Source organism: Mugil cephalus, chromosome 23 (assembly GCF_022458985.1).
Source record: "Mugil cephalus isolate CIBA_MC_2020 chromosome 23, CIBA_Mcephalus_1.1, whole genome shotgun sequence".
Classification (NCBI taxonomy): Eukaryota; Metazoa; Chordata; class Actinopteri; order Mugiliformes; family Mugilidae; genus Mugil; species Mugil cephalus.
Window position 1 is genome coordinate 13,779,823 of NC_061792.1, and position 24,706 is coordinate 13,804,528.

At 37.2% G+C, this 24,706-nt stretch overlaps 5 protein-coding genes across 10 annotated transcripts in view; all 5 read left to right on the forward strand.

Annotated features, from left to right (window-relative positions):
• LOC125000990 overlaps window positions 1-538 on the forward strand; it is a 49,449-nt gene extending 48,911 nt beyond the window's left edge. For all 4 annotated transcript variants that reach the window (XM_047576850.1, XM_047576849.1, XM_047576851.1 and 1 more), the window contains one exon: window positions 24-538. In XM_047576850.1, the coding sequence (XP_047432806.1) occupies window positions 24-31 (8 nt within the window). In that variant the 3' untranslated portion in view covers window positions 32-538. The remainder of the gene's footprint in view (window positions 1-23) is intronic.
• A 441-nt stretch (window positions 539-979) lies between these two features.
• LOC125001021 (CD48 antigen-like) lies at window positions 980-5,468 on the forward strand. 2 transcript variants are annotated; one of them, XM_047576931.1, is made up of 8 exons: window positions 980-1,137; window positions 1,966-2,115; window positions 2,387-2,509; window positions 2,594-2,656; window positions 2,737-2,897; window positions 3,061-3,151; window positions 3,287-3,385; window positions 3,966-5,468. In XM_047576931.1, exons 1-8 carry the CDS (start codon window positions 1,077-1,079, stop codon window positions 3,983-3,985), a joined length of 768 nt encoding a protein of 255 aa, XP_047432887.1. In that variant the 5' UTR covers window positions 980-1,076; the 3' UTR covers window positions 3,986-5,468. The 2 variants fall into 2 exon arrangements, with proteins under 2 accessions (XP_047432887.1, XP_047432888.1); XM_047576932.1 differs by lacking the exon at window positions 2,594-2,656.
• A 196-nt stretch (window positions 5,469-5,664) lies between these two features.
• Window positions 5,665-17,007, forward strand: LOC125001232. The gene is made up of 21 exons (XM_047577153.1): window positions 5,665-6,550; window positions 7,114-7,251; window positions 7,480-7,524; window positions 8,113-8,238; window positions 8,330-8,526; window positions 8,785-8,881; window positions 9,010-9,168; window positions 9,871-10,008; window positions 10,098-10,336; window positions 10,484-10,580; window positions 10,658-10,810; window positions 11,649-11,774; window positions 11,855-12,087; window positions 12,193-12,289; window positions 12,367-12,519; window positions 12,751-12,876; window positions 12,960-13,120; window positions 14,087-14,177; window positions 14,288-14,380; window positions 14,566-14,604; window positions 15,912-17,007. Exons 1-21 carry the CDS (start codon window positions 6,487-6,489, stop codon window positions 15,932-15,934), a joined length of 2,595 nt encoding a protein of 864 aa, XP_047433109.1. The 5' UTR covers window positions 5,665-6,486; the 3' UTR covers window positions 15,935-17,007.
• A 4,478-nt stretch (window positions 17,008-21,485) lies between these two features.
• The window catches only part of LOC125001009 (carcinoembryonic antigen-related cell adhesion molecule 5-like), a 28,948-nt gene continuing 25,727 nt past the window's right edge, over window positions 21,486-24,706 (forward strand). The window contains exon 1 of the mRNA XM_047576910.1: window positions 21,486-21,624. The gene's annotated coding sequence lies outside the window, so the exon portion shown is untranslated. The remainder of the gene's footprint in view (window positions 21,625-24,706) is intronic.
• Window positions 21,850-24,361, forward strand: LOC125001027. 2 transcript variants are annotated; one of them, XM_047576941.1, is made up of 8 exons: window positions 21,850-21,991; window positions 22,198-22,338; window positions 22,777-22,937; window positions 23,032-23,122; window positions 23,321-23,413; window positions 23,638-23,667; window positions 23,756-23,789; window positions 23,889-24,361. In XM_047576941.1, coding segments are annotated over exons 1-8 (648 nt in total). In that variant the 5' UTR covers window positions 21,850-21,894; the 3' UTR covers window positions 23,890-24,361. The 2 variants fall into 2 exon arrangements, 1 of the variants encoding a protein (XP_047432897.1); XR_007111432.1 differs by lacking the exons at window positions 23,321-23,413; window positions 23,638-23,667; window positions 23,756-23,789 and having other exon boundaries at window positions 23,032-23,287; window positions 23,969-24,361.

Sequence of the window (24,706 nt, forward strand, 5' to 3'; positions counted from 1 at the left end):
TCTTATCATTCTTTTTTGTGAAGCTGTCTGACCTGGACTTGTGTGTTTCTGACCTGTGGAGCTCCATGAACTACATCTTCCACTCCTACCTGGATGAACAATTCACCAACCTGCCCACGATTCTTCATATACTGTCAAACTGTCAACCACATCTTGTATTATTAGATTCAGCAGGTTTCCTTCAGTAATATAATGTGTGATCGAATTATATATTTTTTATATTTGTATTTTATTTTATACCTTTAAGCAAGTCATTCATTAGACATGTGATGATGTGTTTCTAACGGAATAAATGAACAAAATTAGATAATTATTAGGCTCCCCGTACATTTTTTATAAGCTTAGCTAAACATCAGAATACATGACGGTTCATTTGCAGATTTTTTTAATTCTTTCTTTCTTTTGTAGAAAATTCACCAAGCTTAACAGTGATCTTCATTTCTTTTGGTTGTCAGTGTATTTATATGTAGTGATTATATTGAAAAAAAGATAGATATTATGTCTTCTATTTTCTATTAAGTAAAAAAGCTGAATAGTACTGTCTCTGTGTGTGTGTGTGTGTTATGTGATAAACAATTACAAACATCGTGTACCTGAACAAAGACATAAAATACTCTATTACTCTATTCCTACTGTCTGCGTGCTAAGTATGACAACACTCTCAAGGTAACTAATGAACTTGTATGATAGCCACGTGTCTGACGTTTGCAGCAAAGAAAACTGCAGGAAAATCGGTGGAGAACCCGGTGAGGTTTGGTCACATTCATTCTGATCAAACAGGTGAGTTAATGGAGCTGATGACCGGTCCAAGATGGCGGCCACGCGGCTCATCAGCTCCTATCCTACAGGTGGCAACAGTCAATGCATCTCCGAGGAAGTAGAGCACCTGCGCAGGTGACGAGAAATCACGTGATGCGTTTGGACCAATCAGGTCATTTTTTGACATTGAAGTCTCGTGTTCTTCGACCAGGAGGTTCAGTCGAGAGTCGAATCAGACAGAGCAGGGTCTGTCATTCTTTTAGTTTTAGGAAAATTGTAAAAATAGTTATTTTATTTGGAATTTGTTTTACCGAAACATGAAGACGACGTTTTACCAGACGCTTATAGTGCTGGTGATTTTATGCGGCGCGTACTCAGGTAAGTTCTGTTAATGTACAAAAGTAATGATCCGCGTGAAGCGGAATTAATCTGTGGACACAGTGTAAAATCCACCCACATAAAAACTATTATCTGAACTATTAAAACCAGTTTCTGCGCTCTTGCGGTCTCGATTCGCGCTCGCTGTCGCGCCGCAGTCGATCCACAGTCGATCGTGGCAATTCAATTCAATTCAATTCAAGTCATATGTGAACGCACCCCAGAAGCTGGTGCCGCACGTCACGTCCATCTCCTCATAACATTTCGCGACCACCACTCGTATCGTTGTTCCCCTTGGCCGCCTGATAATCGGCCTTCAATTTTTTACGCTTCTCCTTCATTTGTTTTGCCGTGCGTCCATCTCAGCTGCGATCCACTGGAAAACCTTGTCGTTCTGAGTCCAACTCCCATTTTACACTGACTTTTCCCATCAAGGACAGAAAAGTCCTCACCTCCGGGTTGGTCCAGAACGACATTACTTTTCCAGTCATCATTCAGAAAATGTACCGACACGAGAGACAAGAAAGTTAGAAGTGATGCAGCATACTACTAGTCAAAACCAAAACATCCAGGTTTGTACCTGGCGCTGATTTTTATTTTTTTAATTTTTTCTGACCAATCAGTAGTTAGCAGCGTTCTACGTCACATTTGTGGTCGATAAATATTGAGTAGGAAGTAGCAGAGCATCATCAGTGATAAATGAAGTTACTGTAAATGTAACTTAAAGTAGGTAAAAGAGTTTTTGATGCAACAAATCAACAAATGTAAAAAGTATTTATTTAATCCCCATTTATGAATGACATGTTTTAATTGATCTTTGTTTTTCAGTCACCAACAAGACAGTGGGTGATGAAATCATCCTCGATCCAGGCTCTAAAGTTGAAAACATCACCAGCATAACGTGGATACATGACGGGCACATTGTCGCTGAGTGGTATAAAGTCTCTTTAAACACTGTCTGCTACGAGCAGCTCAAAGGTACAGTCAGTAAAGATTTACCAGTTATTTATTCTATGCAGACAGATCTTTGACTACTGGATTCACACCTTTACACCAAGTTCCTCAATATTAACTCCTCTATGACACATATTACACATTATTATTATTATTATTATTATTATTATTATTATTATTATTATTGAAGGATTTTAATGTGATTCTGGTCGACAGAAGGAATTTAATATCCAGTTTACTTTATAATTATCTGCTTTAATATTATCACATCATTAACACATCATTGTTCTTTCAGGTCGCTGTAAACTGGACACCACAACTGGAGAGTTGACCATCTTTAACCTGACACTAGAGGACAGTGGGATCTACAAAGCAGAGATCAACACACACTCACACACAACTGAACTGAAGGTTTTCTGTAAGTGGAGGAAATATGACTGAATATCTGGAATATTCATTAATTAATTAATCTGATCTCTAATTAAATGTTTGTTTCTATCAGCACCTGTTCCTCAACCAACTGTCTCCATGAGCTGTGACAACACAACTAAACCCAAGGTTTTCTGTAAGTACATTTGACTGAGTGTTGGCTGGAATATTAACTCATTTATTCATGATCTCTAATTAAATGTTTGTTTCTATCAGCACCTGTTCCTAAACCAACTATCACCATAAAATGGAACGATGAAAAGACCCACTGTGTTCTGACCTGTGAAGGCATCACTACAGATGTTGGACCAGTCAACTACACCTGGTGGTCAGATAATAAGATTATAAATGAATCCAAGGAGCTGATCATAACAAAGGTACAAACATGATAATGGAGTCAGTAGGTGGATGTGACATATTCCAACATGACTCTGGGACTTTAGAACCAAACATCATCTTCTATTATCTGGATGTACAAAGATAAAAGGAGCATTTTGCTTCATGAGCTTCAGGCTAATGTTGTTTTTACCGGATTTCTAGGAGGAGATGAACTCTGGGTTCATCTGTGAGGTGAAAAATCCAGTCGGCTCTAAAAGAAGCGAAGAATTCATCAACCCCTTCATCACCAACAGTGAGTTTGACATCAATAAATATCTACACAGAGGAGTCAGGATCTGGAGACATGTTTTAGTTTAATATGAGAATACAACGTGATGGAAACCATTTACAGATTTATTCATTTATTCTTTCTTTTCTGTCTCTGTAGAAAATCAGACGACATCAATCATACCAGTGGTCTTGATTCCATTGGGTTTTGTTATTTTTTGTGTCTGTGTCATCTTGTGCCAACGCAGAGGACGACATGGTAAGAATTCATAAAACATTATATTTATTCCACAGACTTTAAATATCCATATTATTATTATATATGTTTGTCCATTAGTTCCTTCTCTAGATGAGGGTCAGTAGACAGGATGATACAGGAACGATACCAGATATCAAGTTTAACCCATTAACATCAAATAAATCTAATTTAAAGCTGAGAGACATTTAGTAAACAGGAGCTGATGAAGTTCAGTTTCCTTGTGACACTGAATTAGATCAATATGTTATTATTAATCTATGAATGAATCAGTTAACACTATCTGACAGCTGTACTGATCATGATGTCTCTGGTAAACCTGGTGAGTAAATAGTTTATCTGTAGACAATTTAGATTTTATGCCAGAAGACATTAACAGAGTTATTATTTACTATGTGTGTTTTGGAATCAAGTCGTCTCTTTTCAGTCACGTTTTCTTAAATATCTTTAAAGTCAGAGTAGTTATTTGTGTGTCGTCCTTGGATCGGTTCTGTCTGACACTGTGTTTCTATGAAGTGACGAAGATGAGTACTGGCCGGCCATCACAGTTCTTTATTTCATTTTATTTATTTATTTTTTACAGTGAATGAAGGTATCCTCTGACAGAGATGCTGAAGCCTACTGCAGCAGGAAGACAAAAAAAAAAAAAAAAAAAAATCAAAATCTGAAAAAAAGAAAATTATTATAAAAAATTCAAAATTCCCTCATAATTGAAAAGAAAATCAAAGAAAAATTACAATTACAACTAATTTTTATGAATTAAAAAAGTCAAAACAACCAGCAAGTGGTGATGCTAGAGAGGGAACTATTCCCTTTTAACTAAACTTAGCTGCAAGTGTTGTTCCATTCAGTCACTTCTTCAAGCATTAATCAGAAAGCTGATATGACAATCACAACTTTTCACTAACGGACATTTTTAACTGGAGAGCAAGACGACATTTGATAGTAACCTGGCTTAAACTGCCAGTAAAAAAGAAAAAAAGAAAGAAAAATAAGAAAAAGATACACTCAATAAAAAAAGAAAAAGGAAAAAAATTTTAAAAAAATGAAAAAAAGAAAATCATTACAAAAAAATTAAAAATGCCCTCATAATTGGAAAGAAAATCAAAGAAAAATTACAACTTCTCAATTTTTTATGAATTAAAAGATTGTTCATTTTAAACCTGAGACAGAACAAGATAATATCACAATATGAAAACAAAAACCCAAAAAAACCCTAATTTTTATAAGTCAAAACAACCAGCAAGTGGTGATGCTAGAGAGGGAAGTATTCCCTTTTAACTAAACTTAGCTGCAAGTGTTGTTCCATTCAGTCACTTCTTCAAGCATTAATCAGAAAGCTGATGTGACAATCACAACTTTTCACTAACGGACATTTTTAACAGACTCTGTTGGTGTTTTCATGCAAAATATGTGGGAAAAAAATGCAATTTCTATGAAATATTAGCAAAAAAATAAATAACTTTAATAATGTAGCTTTAGCTGGGAATATTTACTTATTGGAACTATGACAACCAACACTAGAGTACACAAATTTTGAGATTTAATGTTATGCATCAATTAATGTTAATGTTCAGTGTCACTGTATTTTTGTATTTCTTGTTTGTACACATGCAAATTTGCACATTTTTGTACATTTTTTATTTATTTTGTTATATTTTATACTTATTTACTTTTTTTGTTGTTTTTTTTTTGTTTTTTTTAAGTGCAACAAAGCATTTTACTGTGTTCATGCACTTCATATTAAATCCAATGCCATAATGTCTGAGCCAGAAGAACAGTGTTTTAGCAAAAACACAGATGAAGTAAAGAAGGACGTGAACATGTAACAACTGTTAGGTTCATTTTAATGTTACATTTCTTCTTCTGCAGCTCATTCCTCCACAGTGACTTTTGAGAGTTGAGAATCTTTTTTATAATATTTACAGACTGTATCAAGTGTTAGTGAAGGATCTTCCTTCATTCTGCTGTGATCCTCTACAAACACATATGTATTAACTCCTGTAGTATTTATTTCATTGTGTTTACTGTCCTCAAACTGTGTGCTGCTGTTACACTGATAAATAAAAGAGTCTTGACTGAAAAATTAAAGAAGTTCATATTAATGTTCTTGAAGATATAGGGGGATGTGAAAGTACCTGAGATATGGGAATGGCACTTAGAAACGTTATGTTACACTTGCCCACAGATAACAAAACAAAAATACCTGGATATGTGTGTAACTGTAATAACATAAAGTTACCCGTGTTGTGTGTGTGTGTGTGTTAGTGTGTGTTGTTGTAACATAAATGTATAGGAGACAGGGATCAGCAGTATTAACAGCAGAGACATCAGTCCCTGATTAATGGATTGGTCTCAGTAAATGTCTTGTCTTTCTACAGTAAATATGCGAGTTTAAAACAGGGGTCCCTTATAACTATCTTGCTCAGTTTCCACTCTTTGGGGTTCTTAATCTACCGTTTACCATCGATCACTTTGTAAACTTCCTCAAGTGTCTCGATCCGCTGGACGACGCTCGCTTTATCAATAAAGTACTAGGTTATTGTGGCCCAGAAGTTTAACTCCACATGTGCTACCGGTCACGTGGCCCTAATTATAATGGTCTTTAAAAGTCATTCGTGACTATGTGTGTCTAAAATAACAACATTAAAGTGCTGAATAGTAAAGTGTGGACAGTGATTCTCAGAATGAAGTCACAGCTGCTTCTGACTGACTTTATTGTTGTTTTTTGTTGACACGTGTGAATTATTTCTAAGTTCGTGGCTGCTTTAACTGCACATGACCACTAGATGTCACTGTCTTTGAGGCTTTGATGAGTCCCTAAATCTTCCTCCGCCAAACCTCTGTTATAATTTTGCCAAACCTGTTGGATAAAAGCCTGAAGTACGTGCGTGGGTGTATTGAGATAAATTCATAATCCAGAAATGAACAGTTCTCCATTTGTCTAGAACTAGAACACATGTGCAGGTACAGAGGAAACCACCTGAAGAGCTTGGACCAACCAGGACATTTTTAGATACTCACGACTTAATCCCACTTAATAAGACTCAATACTATAATACTGTAATACATGTTGCTTTATTTGACAATTTTTTAACAAGAAGATGAAGACGACGCTTCCCCTGTGGCTCCTGTTGGGACTAGTGATCCCATGTGGCGCTTACTCAGGTAAACATTTATTAACATACAAAAGTAAAAAGTGGAATTAGTCTGTGGAAACAGAGAGTTTCCTTTAAATGACATATAATCTACTTAAATATTATTGACTAATTTGACACAGAGTCCTACTTTTATAGTTAGTTACATTTAAAAATGTTGAAATTACCGCAAATAGTTAGTTGTTGTTATTTATTCATACATTTTTATCAGATTTTAATTCGTTCACTATGTACTGATTGTGAATGAACAATAATTGTAAAATGACATCGCTTTAATTTATTAATTTATAAGGGCTTTTTGCACTCGTTTACCGTAACACTCAGAATAAAGACGAAGCGTGAAGGAAAGTTGGGACTGTTCATTTTTACCGCAGTGTTTCAGTGTGTGGTATAATGATGTGTTATTAAAGTTTACCCCAGTCCAGTCAGACAGTACCTGAGTCTAAGTTCTTGTAAATGTTAGTGAAGTATAAGTTTAGTGAAAGTGTATTCTTTGATAAAACAAGCGTAAAATTAAGTAATCTATTCCCCATTTATGAATGACATGTTTTTATATTGGTCTTTATTTTGCAGGCTTCTACATGATGGGTGGTACAGCTGTCCTTCGCCCAGTCTGGGAGGCTAGTATCAACGAAATAACATGGACACATAACGGGGACATTATCGCCTATTGGTTTAGAAACAGGACTATCGAAGTTACATTCATAGTCGGTAAGTTATAGTCACTCAATATTTAACAGGCAATTTATTCCATGCGCATTTCACACAGCATCTTTATACCAAGGATCCTAAATATGAATATCCTCAATTCCTCTGATATTATTGTGTCTTAGAGTCTTATGAAATGATTTTAATGTGATTCTGGTCAACAGAAATAATTTAATTCCTCAAGTTTAATGTAAAACCGTAAAATAACTATTTGCTTTTTGTATTAATCAGAAACTACGACAAAGGCGCCAACTACTATTGTTCAATGTCTGTCACGTAAGTAAGCATATTACGTCACTTCCTGCCTCTGCCCTGTGCCTGTTTTGCTCTAGCTGTGAAATATCAAAAACGTGAAAAAGAGATGAATAAACCAGTAGCTAGTAGCCAGCGCTCTGTAGCCGGTGGTGAGTAGGCGGTATTTTTCAAAATTCTGACGGTGTCACGGTATATCGCGGTATTTATTTTTTTATGCATTATTCACGTGTTCACACCATTTTCTTCTGGTTGAGAGAGGGATTGATGCAGTAGATTGACCAAGGATGGACTATTTTACTGTGATGATGAGTAAATATTGTAGAATAATCCCACACTAGTAGTAAAACAGGTTTGCATGGCCCCGTCCTAGCACTGCCTCATGATGTGGAAATCTGGGGACATTTATAGCTCGGAGATTAAATAAATAAAATAAATTGACTCAACCATCCCTTAGTTATGCTGCTATAGGCCTAGGCTGCAGGGGGACGATGTCATGTTCTCTAATTTGTTATCTACTTTCTTTCTTCTCTATTGCTGGTTATGAAGTGCTGTGCTACTACTGTGTAGCATGTTAACTGCTGAGTTAATAACATGTCATTATACTTTTAGCTCGCTGTACACTTAACACCTTAACTGGAGAGTTGACCATCTCAGACCTGACACTAAAGGACAGTGGGAACTACACAGCGGAGGTCAACAACAAAGTCTTGTACACAGTTGAACTCAAAGTTATCTGTAAGTGGATGAGATTTGACTGAATATTTTCTGGAATATTTATTTATTTATTTATTCAACTGAACTCTAATGAAATGTTTGTTTCCATCAGCTGGCGTCCCTACACCAACTATCTCCACAAACTGTGACAATGAGATGACCAACTGTGTTCTCACCTGTGAAGGCAACACTACAGGTGCTGAACCAGTCAGCTTAACCTGGTGGTCAAGTGACATGATGAAGAGTGAAACCAACAATTACTGGCCGTCACGTGAAACCTTGATGAAGAGTGAAACCAACGAACTCAACGTAACAAAAGAGGTGACGCTGACCAGATAGACAGATCAACTACTTCATTCATTGGGAGGGTACAAAACAATAAACTGATTTCCTTCTGGACAGCAAAATTTTCAGTGACTCTCTGAAGTCTGTCAAATGTGTTTTGCTACAGTCCAGTAGCTCCACAAAATCCACCAATCCACCAAATATCCCATATCACTTTTTTCTAGCCCTAGCTAACGTACCACCACTGGCTTCAAGCTAATGTTGTTTTGACCACGTTTCTAGGAGGAGAAGTTGCCTTTCTTCAGTTGTAAGATGGAAAACCCAGTCAGTTTTCAATTCAGTATGCAAATCATCAACCCAGTCCTCATCTCCAACACAGGTGAGTTGTCACAGCATCAGTAGTATCATCACAGCAGTATCTAATACAGTAAATACCAGAAAATTATGGAAATAACTTGTTGTTTTGTTTGTTTGTTTGTTTGTTGTTGTTTTTTTTTTTTTTTGCAGATAATCCAGACATCTCCAGGAAAGTGGGAAACCGTGTTGCCTTTAATCTTAGTCCTGTCATCTATGATGATACTATCAATAGTATAGTCTGGAAACATGGATCAAACCTCATTGTGAAGTGGGAAGGAGGCGACCCTGTCTTCTATGGGGACTTCAAAGGTACAGTCACTGATTATGTAACATTTCATGGATGTATGTGGTGAATATTGGTGGGAAAGAAACTATAATTCCTTAAAATATCCTTAATTCTTCTAAAACTACCCAATTAAACCCTCAGGACATATTTAGTTGCAATCCTGGTTTCAAGTCAAATGTTTTAGCCAACTATAGACCAATTTCCAACCTTACTTTTAATTCTAAAGTTTTCAAAAAGGTTTTCGCCAATCTAAACAGGATTTAAACAGTTTCAGTCAGGTTTCAGAGTTCATCAAAGTTACCAATGATCTCCTCAGGGCTTCAGACGATGGACTTGTCTCTATACTTGTCCTGCTAGATCTTAGTGCTGCATTTGACACTATTGATCACAGTACTGTGATCAAGATTACAGGAACCACATTACACTAGCTTGAATCATATCTGTCAGACAGATTGTCCATGTAAACAATGCCTCTTCTATTTGTACAAAAGTAAGCTATGGAGTTCCTCAGGGTTCTGTACTGGGACCAATATTATCCACATCATACATGCTTCCCTTAGGCAATATTATTAGGAGACATGACATAAACTTTCACTGATACGCAGATGATACCCAGTTATATTTATCCATGAAACCAGATTAAACTAATCAGCTGATGATATGTCCTTTAATTATCCTTTAATTCAAGGTAAAAAACCTTTGATAACACATCATTATACTTATAGGTCGCTGCAGTCTGAACACCAAAACTGGAGACCTGAGCATCTCAGACCTGACGCTAAAGGACAGTGGTATCTACACAGCAGTGCTCAATTTCATGATAATGAGTAGTGTCTTGGACACAACTAAACTCAAGGTTTTCTGTAAGTGGAGGGATTTGACTGACGTTTGAGTGGAATATTAATTAATTTTATTATTATCTGAACTCTACTTAAATGTTTATTTCCGTCAGCTGGTGTCCCTACGCCAACTATCTCCACAACCTGTGATGATGAAAAGACCCACTGTGTTCTCACCTGTGAAGGCAACACTACAGAGTCTGAACCAGTCACCTACACCTGGTGGTCAAGTGATGTGATGAGAGAACCCAGCTGGTTGTCAGGTGAACGTGGGTTTATTGAAATCGAATATGACTGGTGGCCAGGTGAAAGCTTGATGAAGAGTAAAACCAAAGAACTCAACATAACAAAGGTGAATGTGACCAGTAACAGAGCATCTGTCTCTGACCTTTTGAGGATTTTTCCACAAACACATCGAACATTATCGTCATTAATGAAGACAGAAGCACAATTTTGGTTCATGAGCTTCAAGCTAATGTTATTTTTACTGTATTTCTAGGAGGATAACTCGACTTTCTTCGGGTGTAAGATGGAAAACCCAGTCAGTTCTCAATTCAGCAAACAAGTCGTCAACCCAGTCCTCATCTCCAACACAGGTGAGTTGTCACAGCATCAAGTATCTAATATATTAAATACCAGAAAATGGTATAATTAACTTGTTTTTATTTTACAGAACTGCCAGATATCTACAAAAAAGTGGGGGACATCATTGATCTTAATCCAGGCACTATTGTTGCTGCTGCCACTAGTATAGTCTGGAAACATGGATCGAACTTCATCGTGACGCAGTACAGAGGCGAGCCTGTCTACAACGGGGACTTCATAGGTAAGTCGCTAATTATTTAACAGTTCATGGATGTATGTGGTGATTACTGGTAGGAAAGAAACTGGAACCCCTTAAAAATCCTTTATTCTTCTTGAACAACCTTATTAAACCCTCAAAACATAAAAATATGAGTACAATGTTTCCAACATTCCTTTAATTTCTAAAGTTTTAGAAAAGGTTGTTGCCAATCAGTTGTGTGACCATTTAAACAGGAATGGTTTGTTTGAAGAGTTTCAGAGTTCATCAAAGTTATCAATGATCTCCTCATGGCTTCAGACGACGGACTTGTCTCTATACTTGTCCTCCTAGATCTTAGTAGTCAGTAAGCTGCATTTGACACTATTGATCACAGTATTCTACTACAGAGACTTGAAAGTGTGATCAAGGTTACAGAAACTGCACTATTCTGGTTTGAATCATATCTGTCAGACAATTTGTCCATGTAAACAATGATTCTTCTCTATATATCAAAGTAAGCTGTGGAGTTCCTCAGGGTTCTGTGCTAGGACCAGTATTATTCATATTATACATGCTTCCCTTAGGCAACATTATTAGAAAGCACGGCCTAAACTTCCATTGCTACGCAGATGATACCTAGCTATATTATCCATGAGACCAGATGAAACTAATCAGCTGACGATATGTCCTTTAATTCTCACATAAAGCACGTGACCAGGACTGCTTTCTTTCACCTGAAAGTCAGTTTTAAGGAACTTTAAACAGTTTAGATTATTCCTGGACATGTCAGTGTATTACAGTGTCTGAGTCCATCCAATTTATTTTGTGATTACCTACTTCAAGGTAAAAAAACTTTAATAACACATCATTATACTTATAGGTCGCAGTAAACTGAACGTCTCAACTGGAGAGTTGACCATCTCAAACCTGACACTAAAGGACAGCGGAAACTACACAGCAGAGATCAACAACAAACTCTTGGCTACAACTAAAGTCAAGGTTATCTGTAAGTAGAGATTTGACTAAATATTTTCTGTAATATTTATTTATTTATTCATCTGAACTCTAAATGTTTGTTTCCGTCAGCTGGTGTCCCTACACCAACCATCTCCACAAACTGTGACGATGAAAAGACCCACTGTGTTCTCACCAGTGAAGGCAACACTACAGATGCTGAACCAGTCACCTACACCTGGTGGTCAAGTGACGTGGTGAGGGAAACTAATGAGAGACAAAGCTGGCCCAGGATGACCAACTATTACTTGTGGCCAGGTGAAAGCTTGATGGAGAGTAAAACCAAGAAACTCATCATAACAAAGGTGATTGTGACCAGTAACCAGTGACCAGAGCATCTCTCTCTGACCTTTCTGCAGAGGATTTCTCCACTAACGAACATAATCATCATGTTTTTACTGGGTTTCTAGGAGGAGACGTCATCTTTCTTTAGATGTAAGATGGAAAACCCAGTCAGTTTTCAGTTCAGCAAACGCATCGTCAACCCGATCATCGTCTTCAACACAGGTGAGTCGTCACAGCATCAAGTATCTAATATAGTAAATACCAGAAAATGATGTAAATAACTTGTTTTTATTTCACAGACAATCCAGACATCTACAGGAAAGTGGGAGACAGTGTTGTCCTTACTGTGCGCTCTAATGTTACTACTATCACTAGTATAGTCTGGAAACATAGATTGAACTTTGTTGCAACGTGGGACGGAGGCGAGCCTGTCTTCTACGGGGACTTCATAGGTACAGTCACTCATTGTTTAACAGTTCATGGATGTATGTGGTGATTATTGGTAGGAAAGAAACTATAATCCCTTAAAATATCCTTAATTCTTCTAAAACTGCCAAATTAAATCCCCGAAATATAAAATCATTTTCATTGTTGAGGTCAGGGCCTCACTGAAATTTATTATTTCATGATTTTTTTCATTCATTATATGAATCTTAAATTATATCCAACAATTCTACCTCCAGGTCGCTGCACGCTCAGAACCACAACTGGAGAGCTGACCATCTTTGACCTGACACTAAAGGACAGCGGCAGCTACACAGTAGAGATCAACGGTGACGCCATCAACATAACTAAACTCAGCGTTTTGTGTAAGGATATTTTCACTGAATGTTATCTGGAATATTAATTTGTTTATTCATCTGATCCCTAATTAAATGTTTGTTTCCATCAGCTGAAGTTCCAAAACCCTCTATCTCCACAAGCTGTGACGATGAGATGACCCTCTGTGTTTTCACCTGTGAAGGCAACACTACAGGTGCTGAACCAGTCATCTACTCCTGGTGGTCACGTGAAAAAGTGATGGGTCAAAAGAAGAAGCATTCCATAACAAAGGTACCAGCATGGCAATGGTGTTAGTAGGTGGCATATCCAAGCATGTCTCTGGGACTTTGCACACCAAACATCATCTTCTATAGGCCCCTTCATGATTTGTAAACAATGTAACATTTTTTTGAGGGGCGGGGCTTAGCTGGAGGCAAAACATCTCAAACACTGTAGCTTGTAAACGGTGGTTAGCATATTTCAACGGACTGTTTTGGCAAGAATGGACGAGAAAAACATATATTTTAGAGAATACACTAATACACTCACTCACTTAGACCGTGAGTGTTATATTAAAAAGTTGACTCTGACTGATGGGACTATATTCACCGACCCCTACACTCACTGGATGGACGATTTGACCAAAGGAGGACACAGAGGGGACAAAGTCTGGTCTGTCTTTATCAAATGAAGCCTCTTCAACACAGATACTACAAGAAGTAAGTGGAGCCACTGTGGAGGGTAACATATTAAGTGCAACTTCAGCTTGGACACCCCTAAAACATACAATTAATGTTGAGTTAATTAGCAGTTAGCATTAGCATTTACATGTAACATGAATCCTCCAAATAATGATTAACTCAACGTAATTAGTCTAATCCATAACGTTATCCAGGCTGAAACTGATGATACACTGCATATAATCATAAGAAGTGTGTGCAATGTTGATTGTCTCACTCCAATCCTTTCTGAACCAAAGTTGTCTACAACTGGCAGTGGCTGGTATGTGATCAAACTTCACCTTAGTGTTTTTGATTTTTCTCTTTTGGCCCCGAAAAACACAACACGATATTTTCATGGTTGAAAGTGACAGTGTTCGCCTCCAGCTTCTCTCTGTTTTGCCTCCAGCTTCTCTCTGTTTTGCCTCCAGCTAACGTTGTGACGTCAGAGTGACGTAGGCCATGGAGGGGTCTGTTATCTAGATGTATATATTTTACACAAAAGTAATCAATGAATGTATTTCCCCTGGATTTCTAGGAGGTGAAAGAACCTTCGTTCATCTGTAAGGTGAAAAATCCAGTCAGCTCTAAACGCAGCGAAAAAGTCAACAACCCTTTCAACAACAACAGTGAGTTGAGTTGAGGCTCCTCTCAGAACTTCCATTAACATCCATCCCAGGCAACTTCGTTCATTCAACCACTAGTGTAAAAGATAATCTGAATATTTATTTTTTTGTAGGCGATCTCCGTGGGTTGATCGTACTGCCAATACTCTTGATTCTGATTCTGGTGGGAGTTGGTGTCTTCTTTTACAAGCGCAAATGGAAAAAAAGTAAGAATTCATTCATTCTATTCTACAGAATAACATTATTATCCGCCCATTTATTTTTTTTAACTAAATACAATTAAAAAGGGATGCACAGATCTATAAAATGACATAGAGTACGACACAGTTGAATATGTTGACCTGATGAGATCCAGTGTGGATCTGATGATTAGTTTTTACTCTCCTTTCAGATCAAACTTCCACCATGTCCCTGGAGCCCAGACAACCAGGTAAGTAAAATATTTTCACAGCAGTAGGAGATAAAACTGTGACCTATTTTATAGTGTGTTTTACTGACAATAAACTAGAATCAACTCCAATTAATCAATGTGTCTTATGTAACTTAACAAAAAGAGCTGAAGAAAGGCATCTGGACTGGTAGAGTTTCTTTTAGGCCTGTAGACTTGTACATGTGGGAAAACCGAACAACCAAACCCACAAATTATGTCATGTCCCAACACATGAGAACCAGCTCGTCAGGAAACGACTCAGAGGTCCACCTCCACCTGAAGAACAGAGGACACTCCTTTGGAGACTGTTGATAGAAACAAGTCAAGCAAGTGCCTGATGGGCCTCGCCCACAGGTGTCCCCATTTAAACCTCAACTTCCCAGAAGTCCCAAAACTTTGAGGCACAGGGTAGGGCCAGATAACAGCACCTCTTTAATCCAACATGTCATTAGGTTCTACTGGGTTATCTTCAAAATCAAAAAGAATCACTGGAGAAGATCAAACTCGAGTCCGACTCTGGGAGCCACACTCATGTCATAGTGTCCTGCATTTATGTAATTTAGTGCTTTTTTTTACATATGAGGCTGGGCTCAGATCTTTACCAAGAAACTTGTAATCCTCCTCTCTAGAAATACCTGTATCTTCCTGTACCAAACTCTTCTTTACGGTCATTGGGTGTGTCTCCATTCATCACTTGTCACAGTTTCCTTCCCATCTCTAGTACAATTTTCCAGTACAAACAATCTCCTCCCTTGTCTACTGCTTTGATGTTTTGCCCTTTCTCATTTGCCTGTCTGTATATGTTTAAACCTTACTGATGTTGTGCTCACTATTTATGAGCAAAGTGTTTATTCAGTCCTAATTTTTCTCAGCATCCCTTATAACTGAAGAAGTTAACAAAACGTCCTCTCTTAAAAAAAAAAAAAAAAACTGAAAGTTTTCTTTAACTCTTTATGGATGGATGGTTTAACTTACATCTGATGGCTTTCAGTTCACACTCTGTGCTTTTTACTTCTCTTCTTCTAATCTCACATGCAGTGCATCATTTGGCGCACCCTTGGGACACCTACGATACATGCAAATGAACTTCAGTGACGCCCCATTCTTATTCTGTAGGCTTTAATATGACACCGGCTATAACACCTTAAACTCTTGTTGAACTCCACCATGTTTAGGAGTGTGTTTATGGGAATTTTTGACCATTCTTGACTTTTATCCATTTTGGAATAAGGCTGGAACGTAATAAACTGTGGAAAAAGTGTTGCATTTCTGTGATAGGAGCTTGACCACATGTCTTTTGACCACAGGGACGTCAAGTGTCACGATTTAAAGCAGAGAGCTGACAACTGCCGCTGGCCACAGACTGAAGATGACAGAGAAAAGCTGCCTCTCTACCTCATCTCCTGGTTGAACATGCCTTTGGTTGTTATAGTTATTTATTTTGTTAGTTATTTGCCTGCTGTTTGTAAAGATGCAGGACTTTTGTTACACCCTGTTCATGTGAAATCTGCTGTGTTACATCTGTAACATCAGACAAAGGAACAAAATCATCCAGTCAACCAACCAACCAACCAACCAACCAATCAACCAAACAATCCATCAACCAACCAATCAACCAACCAATCCATCAACAAACCAATCAATCACATAATCAACCAACAAATATATTATATATATATATATTATTTATAGGGCACTTTTCCTACAAAAGACGCAGACCAAGGTGCTTTACATAACACAAGAAGAAAACAACAACAATAAAAAACTATAGACACAAGAGGCCATACACATGTAAACACACACACATGCAGATTTAAAAACACTGAGGAAACGCTATCCCACACTCAACACTTTACAGTTGAGGAATATATATATATAAATCAATTAATAACTAGACTAAATATATTTTAAAAAATTATAAGTTTGGGTTTAAAGAAAATAAACAACTACTTGAGTTTGGTCCTGGTTGAGCTGTAAGAAGTTCCCCACCATCCATGACTGGATATATAAGATGTATTTTAATAAAAGGGCATCTATTGGCTCAGTGATGTAAAACTGTGTATCATCCTTATGGCAACATATACAGCTCCCCCTGCTGGTCAGGAGCGGTAACGACACTTTAAATCTTGTGTTGTCCCAACCAGAGCAGGACGAGTTATTATTTATGTCGCATTTGTTTTACTTCTTTTTTTTTTCTTTTCTTTTTTTGATGTGGTCTCTTTTTTCAGACTTATTTTTGATTAGGGTTCAGTTTGGTGTTTTTAGGGTGAGGGAGAAAAAACAGGAATGGGTGTCTTCTTCTTCTTCCCCTTTGGTTTATATGACTGACTCATCTTGTTTCTTTGAGTGCTTAAAATGTTATAAAAACATAATTGAAATATTAAAAGTAGGAATTGTTTTTGAGAGACTCCTCCTCATTTCATATTCTCAGGTAAGTGAACCATAATAAATAAAATGAGTCTATATTTTGAAGAAATTTAACCCTTTACTAGAGGAAGTGGAAATTTTAAGTGCGCCCAACTAAATCATAAATATGTGCTTTATCTGCTGTAGTATCTATAATAGGAGCATAGGTAAGCCAGTATCAATAATAACTGGTTTATAGTGAGAACCGTACGTAGCAGGATTATTAAGAACAACATAAAAATAAAAGTATAAACAAATAAACGTATTTTTAGACCTGTAATAAATGTTTAGCTGCTGTAGAGAATTGAATTGATTTTTTTCAGTTTGTGTTATTTGTGTCCATTATGTCCAGTCGCGTATGACTATTTTGTTTTGTTTTTACATAATTAACTAAACTTTTGAGCCCTCCAGTTCTCGGCCACAGGCCAGTGATCACTAGTGATGCTTGATACCAATCCAATTCTGAGTAAAATACAACCTGGACATAAAAAACAGAACTTAAAGCATTTATTATTATAAAGCCTTCTCGGGATGCTCTGACACAGTGTAAAAAAGCCCAGGAGACCAACAAGGAAGCAGTGATAGTTGTATTCTTTGATGTTGAAAAGGCATCACATGCTGTGGAAAGAAGGACTTCTCATTAAGGTGAAATCACTGGTGGAAGAGCATATGACAGGAAAACAAAAGTAAGAGTAGGTGTTTCTTTTTCTTTATTTACTGTATAAACTGTTGATCCACACTTCAGAGCAGTTGGCGGCGGTAACGTAAAAACCGCTTAGAAGAAGAAGAAGAAGAAGAAGAAGAAAGGTGAGACCGATTACGTACTTCCGGTAAGGACAACAGGTGTCACGTTGGCGCTGTCAATGTAGTTTGTTGTGGAAATGTATCGTAAAAATGTTGTGTTAGCCGCTTTAGTGGTTCATTTAATATAAACTATCGATGTATGCGAACGAGAAACCGGCGTTTTCTTTCACATATTTCCCTCTGTTTTATCCACGTTGCTGCTCCTCGTGAATACTACCTGAATACTACCTGAATACTTCCTGTATTCCTGTACAGCCCTCTCATGCTACTTCCAGTCATATTTGGGGTTATTGTCGGAGAGCATGGATAAACTATGGCTGCTTGTACTTGCTACTATCCTTAATTCTGTGTTTTCGGCTGTAGATAATCCAGGTACGTGTTTTTGTTTTTTAACTTTATTGAGACAAATACAATGACATACTAATGCAGCCTACATGGAGTCTTATACCTCTTCCTACATTAAATCCAATCTGCCTTCTGGGGTGTAACATTACATCCATGTCTAAAAGATTCAAAGCTCCTCAATATTAACTCGTCTATGAGACATAGTACAACTTATTATTAAAGGATTTTAATGTGATTCTGGATGAAAGAATTTAAGGTAAATAGATTTAATAACACATCATTTTTCTTTTAGGTCGCTGTGACCTGAACCCTACAACTTTAGAGTTGACCATCTCACACCTGACACTGGAGGACAGTGGCAGCTACACACCAGAGATCAACAACAAGGTCTTGGACCCAATTAATATGAATGTTACCTGTAAGTGGAGGAATTATGACTAGAGTTTGAGGGGAATATTCATTTATTCATCATTCAAACTCCAATAAAATGTTTTTGTTTCTATCAGCGGTTGAAAACCAAGACGACTTCAGCAGCAGCAGAAACGTGTCTTTGACCGACAACACTGGTGAGTTTGACATTAATAAATATCTAAACAGAGGAGTCAGGATCTGGAGACACGTTTTTTGCTCACACGTCACTGCAGACGTTTCATTTCACAGAGTAAAGATTAGTTTAATATCATAATACAGCATGATTGAAACCCATTTGCAGATTTATTAATTTATTGTTTCTTTTCTTTCTTTGTAGAAAATCAGAATTCATCGAGCTTAACGGCGATCATGACTCTGGTTGGCGTTGTTGGCGTTGTTGTTGTTGTTGTTGGTCTCTTCTGGTGCAAACTGAAAGGAAGACAGGGTAAGAATTCATAAAACATTACATTTACTCTACAGACTAATTAATATAACATAAATAAATATTAATTAATATAAAAATCAGGAGGAGATGACCTTCAGTTATCTTGTGATGTATATGAATCAGCTGGTCGCACCGATCAAAGTCAAATCAAAGGTTTGTTGTAGCAACTTTCTTTTTATTTTGTACAGCTCAACCACCAGCTGTTGTCAAATATTATATTATCATATTCATATTTGAACTCTTCTATCAAACCACGAATCTTCCAGTCAAGGACAAACATCCTCTGTCCACCTGGAGAATGAAATAAAATATTATAATGATCGATGAAAAAAGAGCTTGTGATGGTGTTGAAGTGTTTTTAAACTCTTGTTGTATCTTTTAACAGAGAAGGCTGCGAAAAACCAAACTGATCCAAAAGATGGATACGTTATCGTCAGGGAGTCGTTTGTGTGAGCGAGGCAAGACAAGAGGACACTGGACAAACCTCTCAACAACCCCTGACATCCACTGCACCAAATATTAGAGGGACAGCGGTGTAAAATCTGACCCCTTCCTGTTCCAACATGAATGTGAACCAACGCACAAAGCAAGGTCCATAAAGACCTGGATGAGGGAGTTTGTTGCGGAGGAACTTGACCTAGTCCATTCCTAAACCTTGTGTTTAGATGTGGGAAGTTAAGATTGTGCTAAGTTAAGATGTGCTAAGTTAAGATGTGCTAAGTTAAGATTGTGCTACGTGCTACGTTAAGATTGTGCTACGTGCTAAGTTAAGATATGCTAAGTTCTAAATTAAGATGTGCTAAGTGCTAAGTTAAGATGTGCTAAGTTAAGATTGTGCTAAGTTAAGATGTGCTAAGTTCTAAGTTAAGATGTGCTAAGTTAAGATTGTGCTAAGTGCTAAGTTAAGATGTGCTAAGTGCTAAGATAAGATTGTGCTAAGTGCTAAGTTAAGATGTGCTAAGTTAAGATTGTGCTAAGTTAAGATGTGCTAAGTGCTAAGTTAAGATTGTGCTAAGTGCTGAGTTAAGATTGTGCTAAGTTTTAAGTTAAGATGTGCTAAGTGCTAAGTTAAGATGTGCTAAGTGCTAAGTTAAGATGTGCTAAGTGCTAAGTTAAGATTGTGCTAAGTGCTAAGTTAAGATGTACTAAGTTCTAAGTTAAGATGTGCTAAGTTAAGATTGTGCTAAGTGCTAAGTTAAGATGTGCTAAGTTAAGATTGTGCTAAGTGCTAAATTAAGATTGTGCTAAACTAAGATGCATTACGGTGTGTTAAGCTCAGAGATGTGTTAAGTTTAGAGGAGATGTGTTACTGTGTGTTACACATCAGAGGAGATGTGTTACTGTGTGTTAAGCTCAGAGGAGATGTGTTACAGTGTGTTACACATCAGAGGAGATGTGTTACTGTGTGTTAAGCTCAGAGATGTGTTACAGTGTGTTAAGTTCAGAGATGTGTTAAGCTCAGAGGAGATGTGTTACAGTGTGTTACACATCTGAGGAGATGTGTCACGGTGTGTTAAACTCACAGGAGATGTGTTACAGTGTGTTAAGATCAGAGGAGATGTGTTACAGTGTGTTGCACATCACAGGAGATGTGTTACTGTGTGTTAAGCTCAGAGATCTGTTTCAGTGTGTTAAGCTCAGAGATGTGTTACAGTGTGTTAAGCTCAGAGATCTGTTTCAGTGTGTTAAGCTCAGAGGAGATGTGTTACAGTGTGTTAAGCTCAGATGTGTTACAGTGTGTTAAACTCAGAGCTGTGTTACAGTGTGTTAAGATCAGAGGAGATGTGTTACAGAATAGCATGTTTTTTTTTTTTAACGTTTAACAATTTGTTTTTTTTTATCAAACCACAACTTGAGCTCTTAACAACTTTCCAGAAACAACCAGAAGCTGCTGAAGGTTCTTTCCTGTACAGGTATCAAATAATAGAACAAAACAATTCAACATATTAGAGACACTGTTAATGTCATAGATGTACACAAGGAGTATTTTTGGTCCTAGAATTGACCCTTGTGGTACTCCATATGTAACGTCTGAGGGTGTGGATTTTGTAACAAACTCTGTCTATTTTTAACATAGATTTTTATCCAGTTCAGTCCTGCTCCTCTAATCTCATATCTAATATAGTAAATTCTATGGTAAAATATCATGGTCTGTAAACAACCACTGTCCACTTCTTACCATCTGTTGCACTTTAAATGAAATTGTCTGACCCAGCAACAAAAATTTTCTCTAGTACTTTAATATTTTTGAGTTTTTTTTAACCAGATTTGTACCATGGTTTTATTACGCAATAAAATAGATTGTGGACCAAGATGAGTCTTCACTGAGTGTGTTTGCGCTGTGACTGACATCGTGGTAAACAGGAACCTTAGTGCCACCAATGAGTTGCAGTTGAATCTGAAGAAAAGAAGAAGTGGAAGATAGGAGAAATAAACCACATCAGCTGTTTTCTCAGAAACTCTCTCAACATGTCAACGATAAAACTGATCTGACTCTGGCTCCGAGGCAGTCCGTTATTAAGGAGATAAAATAATACACGGAGTTTTACCTTCTTCATTTATAGATTTAAACCGTCCTCAGCTTCAGGTGCGTCGTTTTCTAACCTTTGGTAAGTCAACCAGAACAAACACATTAGTTAAAACATGTCTCCAGTAAATGAGACTTTATTTATTTATCTATTTAACAAATGAGGAAATAACTTCTCACACTCGTACTGATCAATGTTTTAAAAACGGTGTAACTTGAGGTTTGTGTTCACTTGTTCTTCTTCCAGAGGATGAATCCAGTTTGGTTTATCCTGTCGATCATACTCCTGCCACTGACAACTGTTCAAGCTGGTTGGTGTTGAAAAGTTGTGTTTTATAGTAAAATACACAGCATGATCTCATGGAAAACTCTACGTTCTGTTCTCTGGTCTCATTTTACGCATTTAATGTTGAGAGAAAAAACAGGAAGAACACATTCACCCTTCTTGTGTCAGTAAATGTTTGTCTGAGTCTGTTTTCTTTCTAAATCTTAATTTAATATATTTTAACTTTACATGACATGTTTTTCTAACTACAGCTAAATAATAAACAAGTTCAAGTTCTATAAATGAAGTCGTTCAAAGAGACATTTTTATGGTTTAATAAACTGTTTATTTAAAGAATGACAGGTTATGATATTGTTGTGTATTTTGTAGTCATCGAAAAGAAACCAGGAGACACAGTTGTCCTTCTTCCAGGCCCTGTGACTCCTCCCATCACCAGTATAACATGGGATTATGATTCATACCTGACTGTGGACTGGTACGGAGAAGTGTTTGACTACTGGGATTTCATAGGTATTTAACAACTTTAATGAAAACGAATCAAACACCTTCAGTCAAGCCTTTTGTTTCATCTGAAGAACTAATTAATGGAGTTGATCTTTACAGGGTTTTACATTTTATATTTGAAATGATTTAGATTTTAACATCTTTAAACATAAATATCTCATTAAAATTCAGGTAAAAACCTTAAATATGTTAATTATACTCTGGGTCTAATCCGTTATAATTAACTGTCAGTCGATAAATAGTTGTTGTTAACACCAAGTGTAAAAAGGAAGTGCCCCACCCATCATTCCTACACCCGAAGTCATTTTGCAGCAGAGCCACAGAAACTATACTTGTCGCGCTGTTTCTAACCACCCGAACACTTGCTTAATGAGCTAGAGGTTAGTAGGTTGTATGTTAAATTTTTTTTTTTTTCATCTTCACAAAAACGTTTGTTTCCATCAGATGACGTCCCTTCACCAACTGTCTCCATGAGCTGTGACGATGAACAGACCCACTGTGTTTTCACCTGTGAAGGCAACACTACAGACTCTGGACCAGTCACCTATTCCTGGAAGTCAGGTGATGTGGTGAAGAGTCAAACCAAGGAGTTTACAATAACAAAGGTACAAACATGATAACAGGGTTAATAGGTGAATGGGACGTATTTGGGTTCATGATCTTCAGGCTGATGTTTTTGTTTCTTCACTGGATTTATAGAAGGATACGGAGGCTTCATTTGTCTGTACGGTGGAAAATCTCTTTGGCTCTGAAAGCAGCAAAGCAGTCGACAACCCTTTCGCCACCAACTGTGAGTTTGACATCAGTAAATATCACCACAGTGACCTCAGAGGATGAACCACCTGAATAAGTGACGTCTGTTCATTAGTGATGAACCTTTCAAAGGTTCTGTTAACGAACTAAAGAAGGAGATCAGCTACTATTAGAATGAAGGATGCTTGAAAACCACTGACACATTCAATCACTTCTGGTTTTTCTTATTTTGTAGACAGTCTGTTCTGGATACGCGCAATACTGGTGGTTTTGTTTCTGGTGGTGGGAGTTGGTTTTATCGTCTTTTACACACACAAAGGAAACAAAGGTAAGAACTCACAGAACTATATGTTTATTCTACAGAATGAAACATCTATTGTTATATTATTATTATAATTGATTCATATTTACATTATTCACTTCTCTTACGTACAATCACTAGATTGATTATTATTCCAGGTATTTATCGATGTATAAGTTCAGTTTGTTCTAGAAATGTAAAAAGTTATTAAACTGTTACAAGATGTGACTGTGTCTTTTATTTCATGACAGCAGCAGCATCATCATTGGCTGATTCTTCTGGTGAGTAAAAGAACAAAGAGAATCAGTATTTTACTATTTGATCACTTCAAGAAACGTCCAATTAAATCAATAACTTTCTATGTGACAGAGTACGTCTCACTTCAAGATGTCAGATGGAGCTGGTGAGTGAAATTCTACTTAATATGACATCTGCTACAGTCATTTAAACTATGGGGCTAATAAAGGATCATCTATGACTACGTTGTCCATGTGTTTCACAGAGAAGTTAACAAGTGTTGACCTTGAAGAATCTCAGCATGAGATGATCTGAGAGACCACAGAGACCAGATCTGGATTCAACAAACCTCAACTCTACACAACAGATAAAATACACCTCTCTGTACATTCATTCATTCATTCATTCATTCATTCTCTGTAGCCTCTGGAGGGTCACAGGTCTGTACATGGTTGGAACGATGGTTGTTGCTCTTGTTGTGTGTATTTTCTGTGCATGTAGATATGTGAAGACAGTTATTGGCTTTTAACACTCAACAAAAAGTCTGAATCAGAACGATGATTAAAAACAATTAATATTTGTGAGCAATATAATATTTTCCTGTAAACACCCCTCAGGTATCAAACACGTTATTTCATTTTATTTTATTCATTTATTTTTTCTCCTTGTTTTATATTTGTGTTTTTATTGTGTTTTTTTTAATCTGTATTCGATACGTTTGATAAATAAAGTTTTTGAAAGAACAAAAAAAAACAAATACCCGGATGTTCACTCAGGTATCCCAGAATGCACTCCGTGGGCGTCATCAAGTACGTACTTCAGAATCTATCTTGTCAAGTCCCGACTACCAAGTAGCATGTCCGAAGTTTGTGTACTTCTCGTAGATAAACGTCCTGTGTTGGTCGGAAGAAGAAGGAAGTAAACTTAAAAATAAACCGCGTCCCGTCAGCTGTTTCCGTAGAAACTCTCTCACCATGTCAATCACGTAGACATATGTAGTAGACGCCGCATTGAGCGGGTTGGTCCGTTGCTGCGATACCGCAACGCGCCCGCCATGTTGGATGTGGCAGATCTGCCCCATAA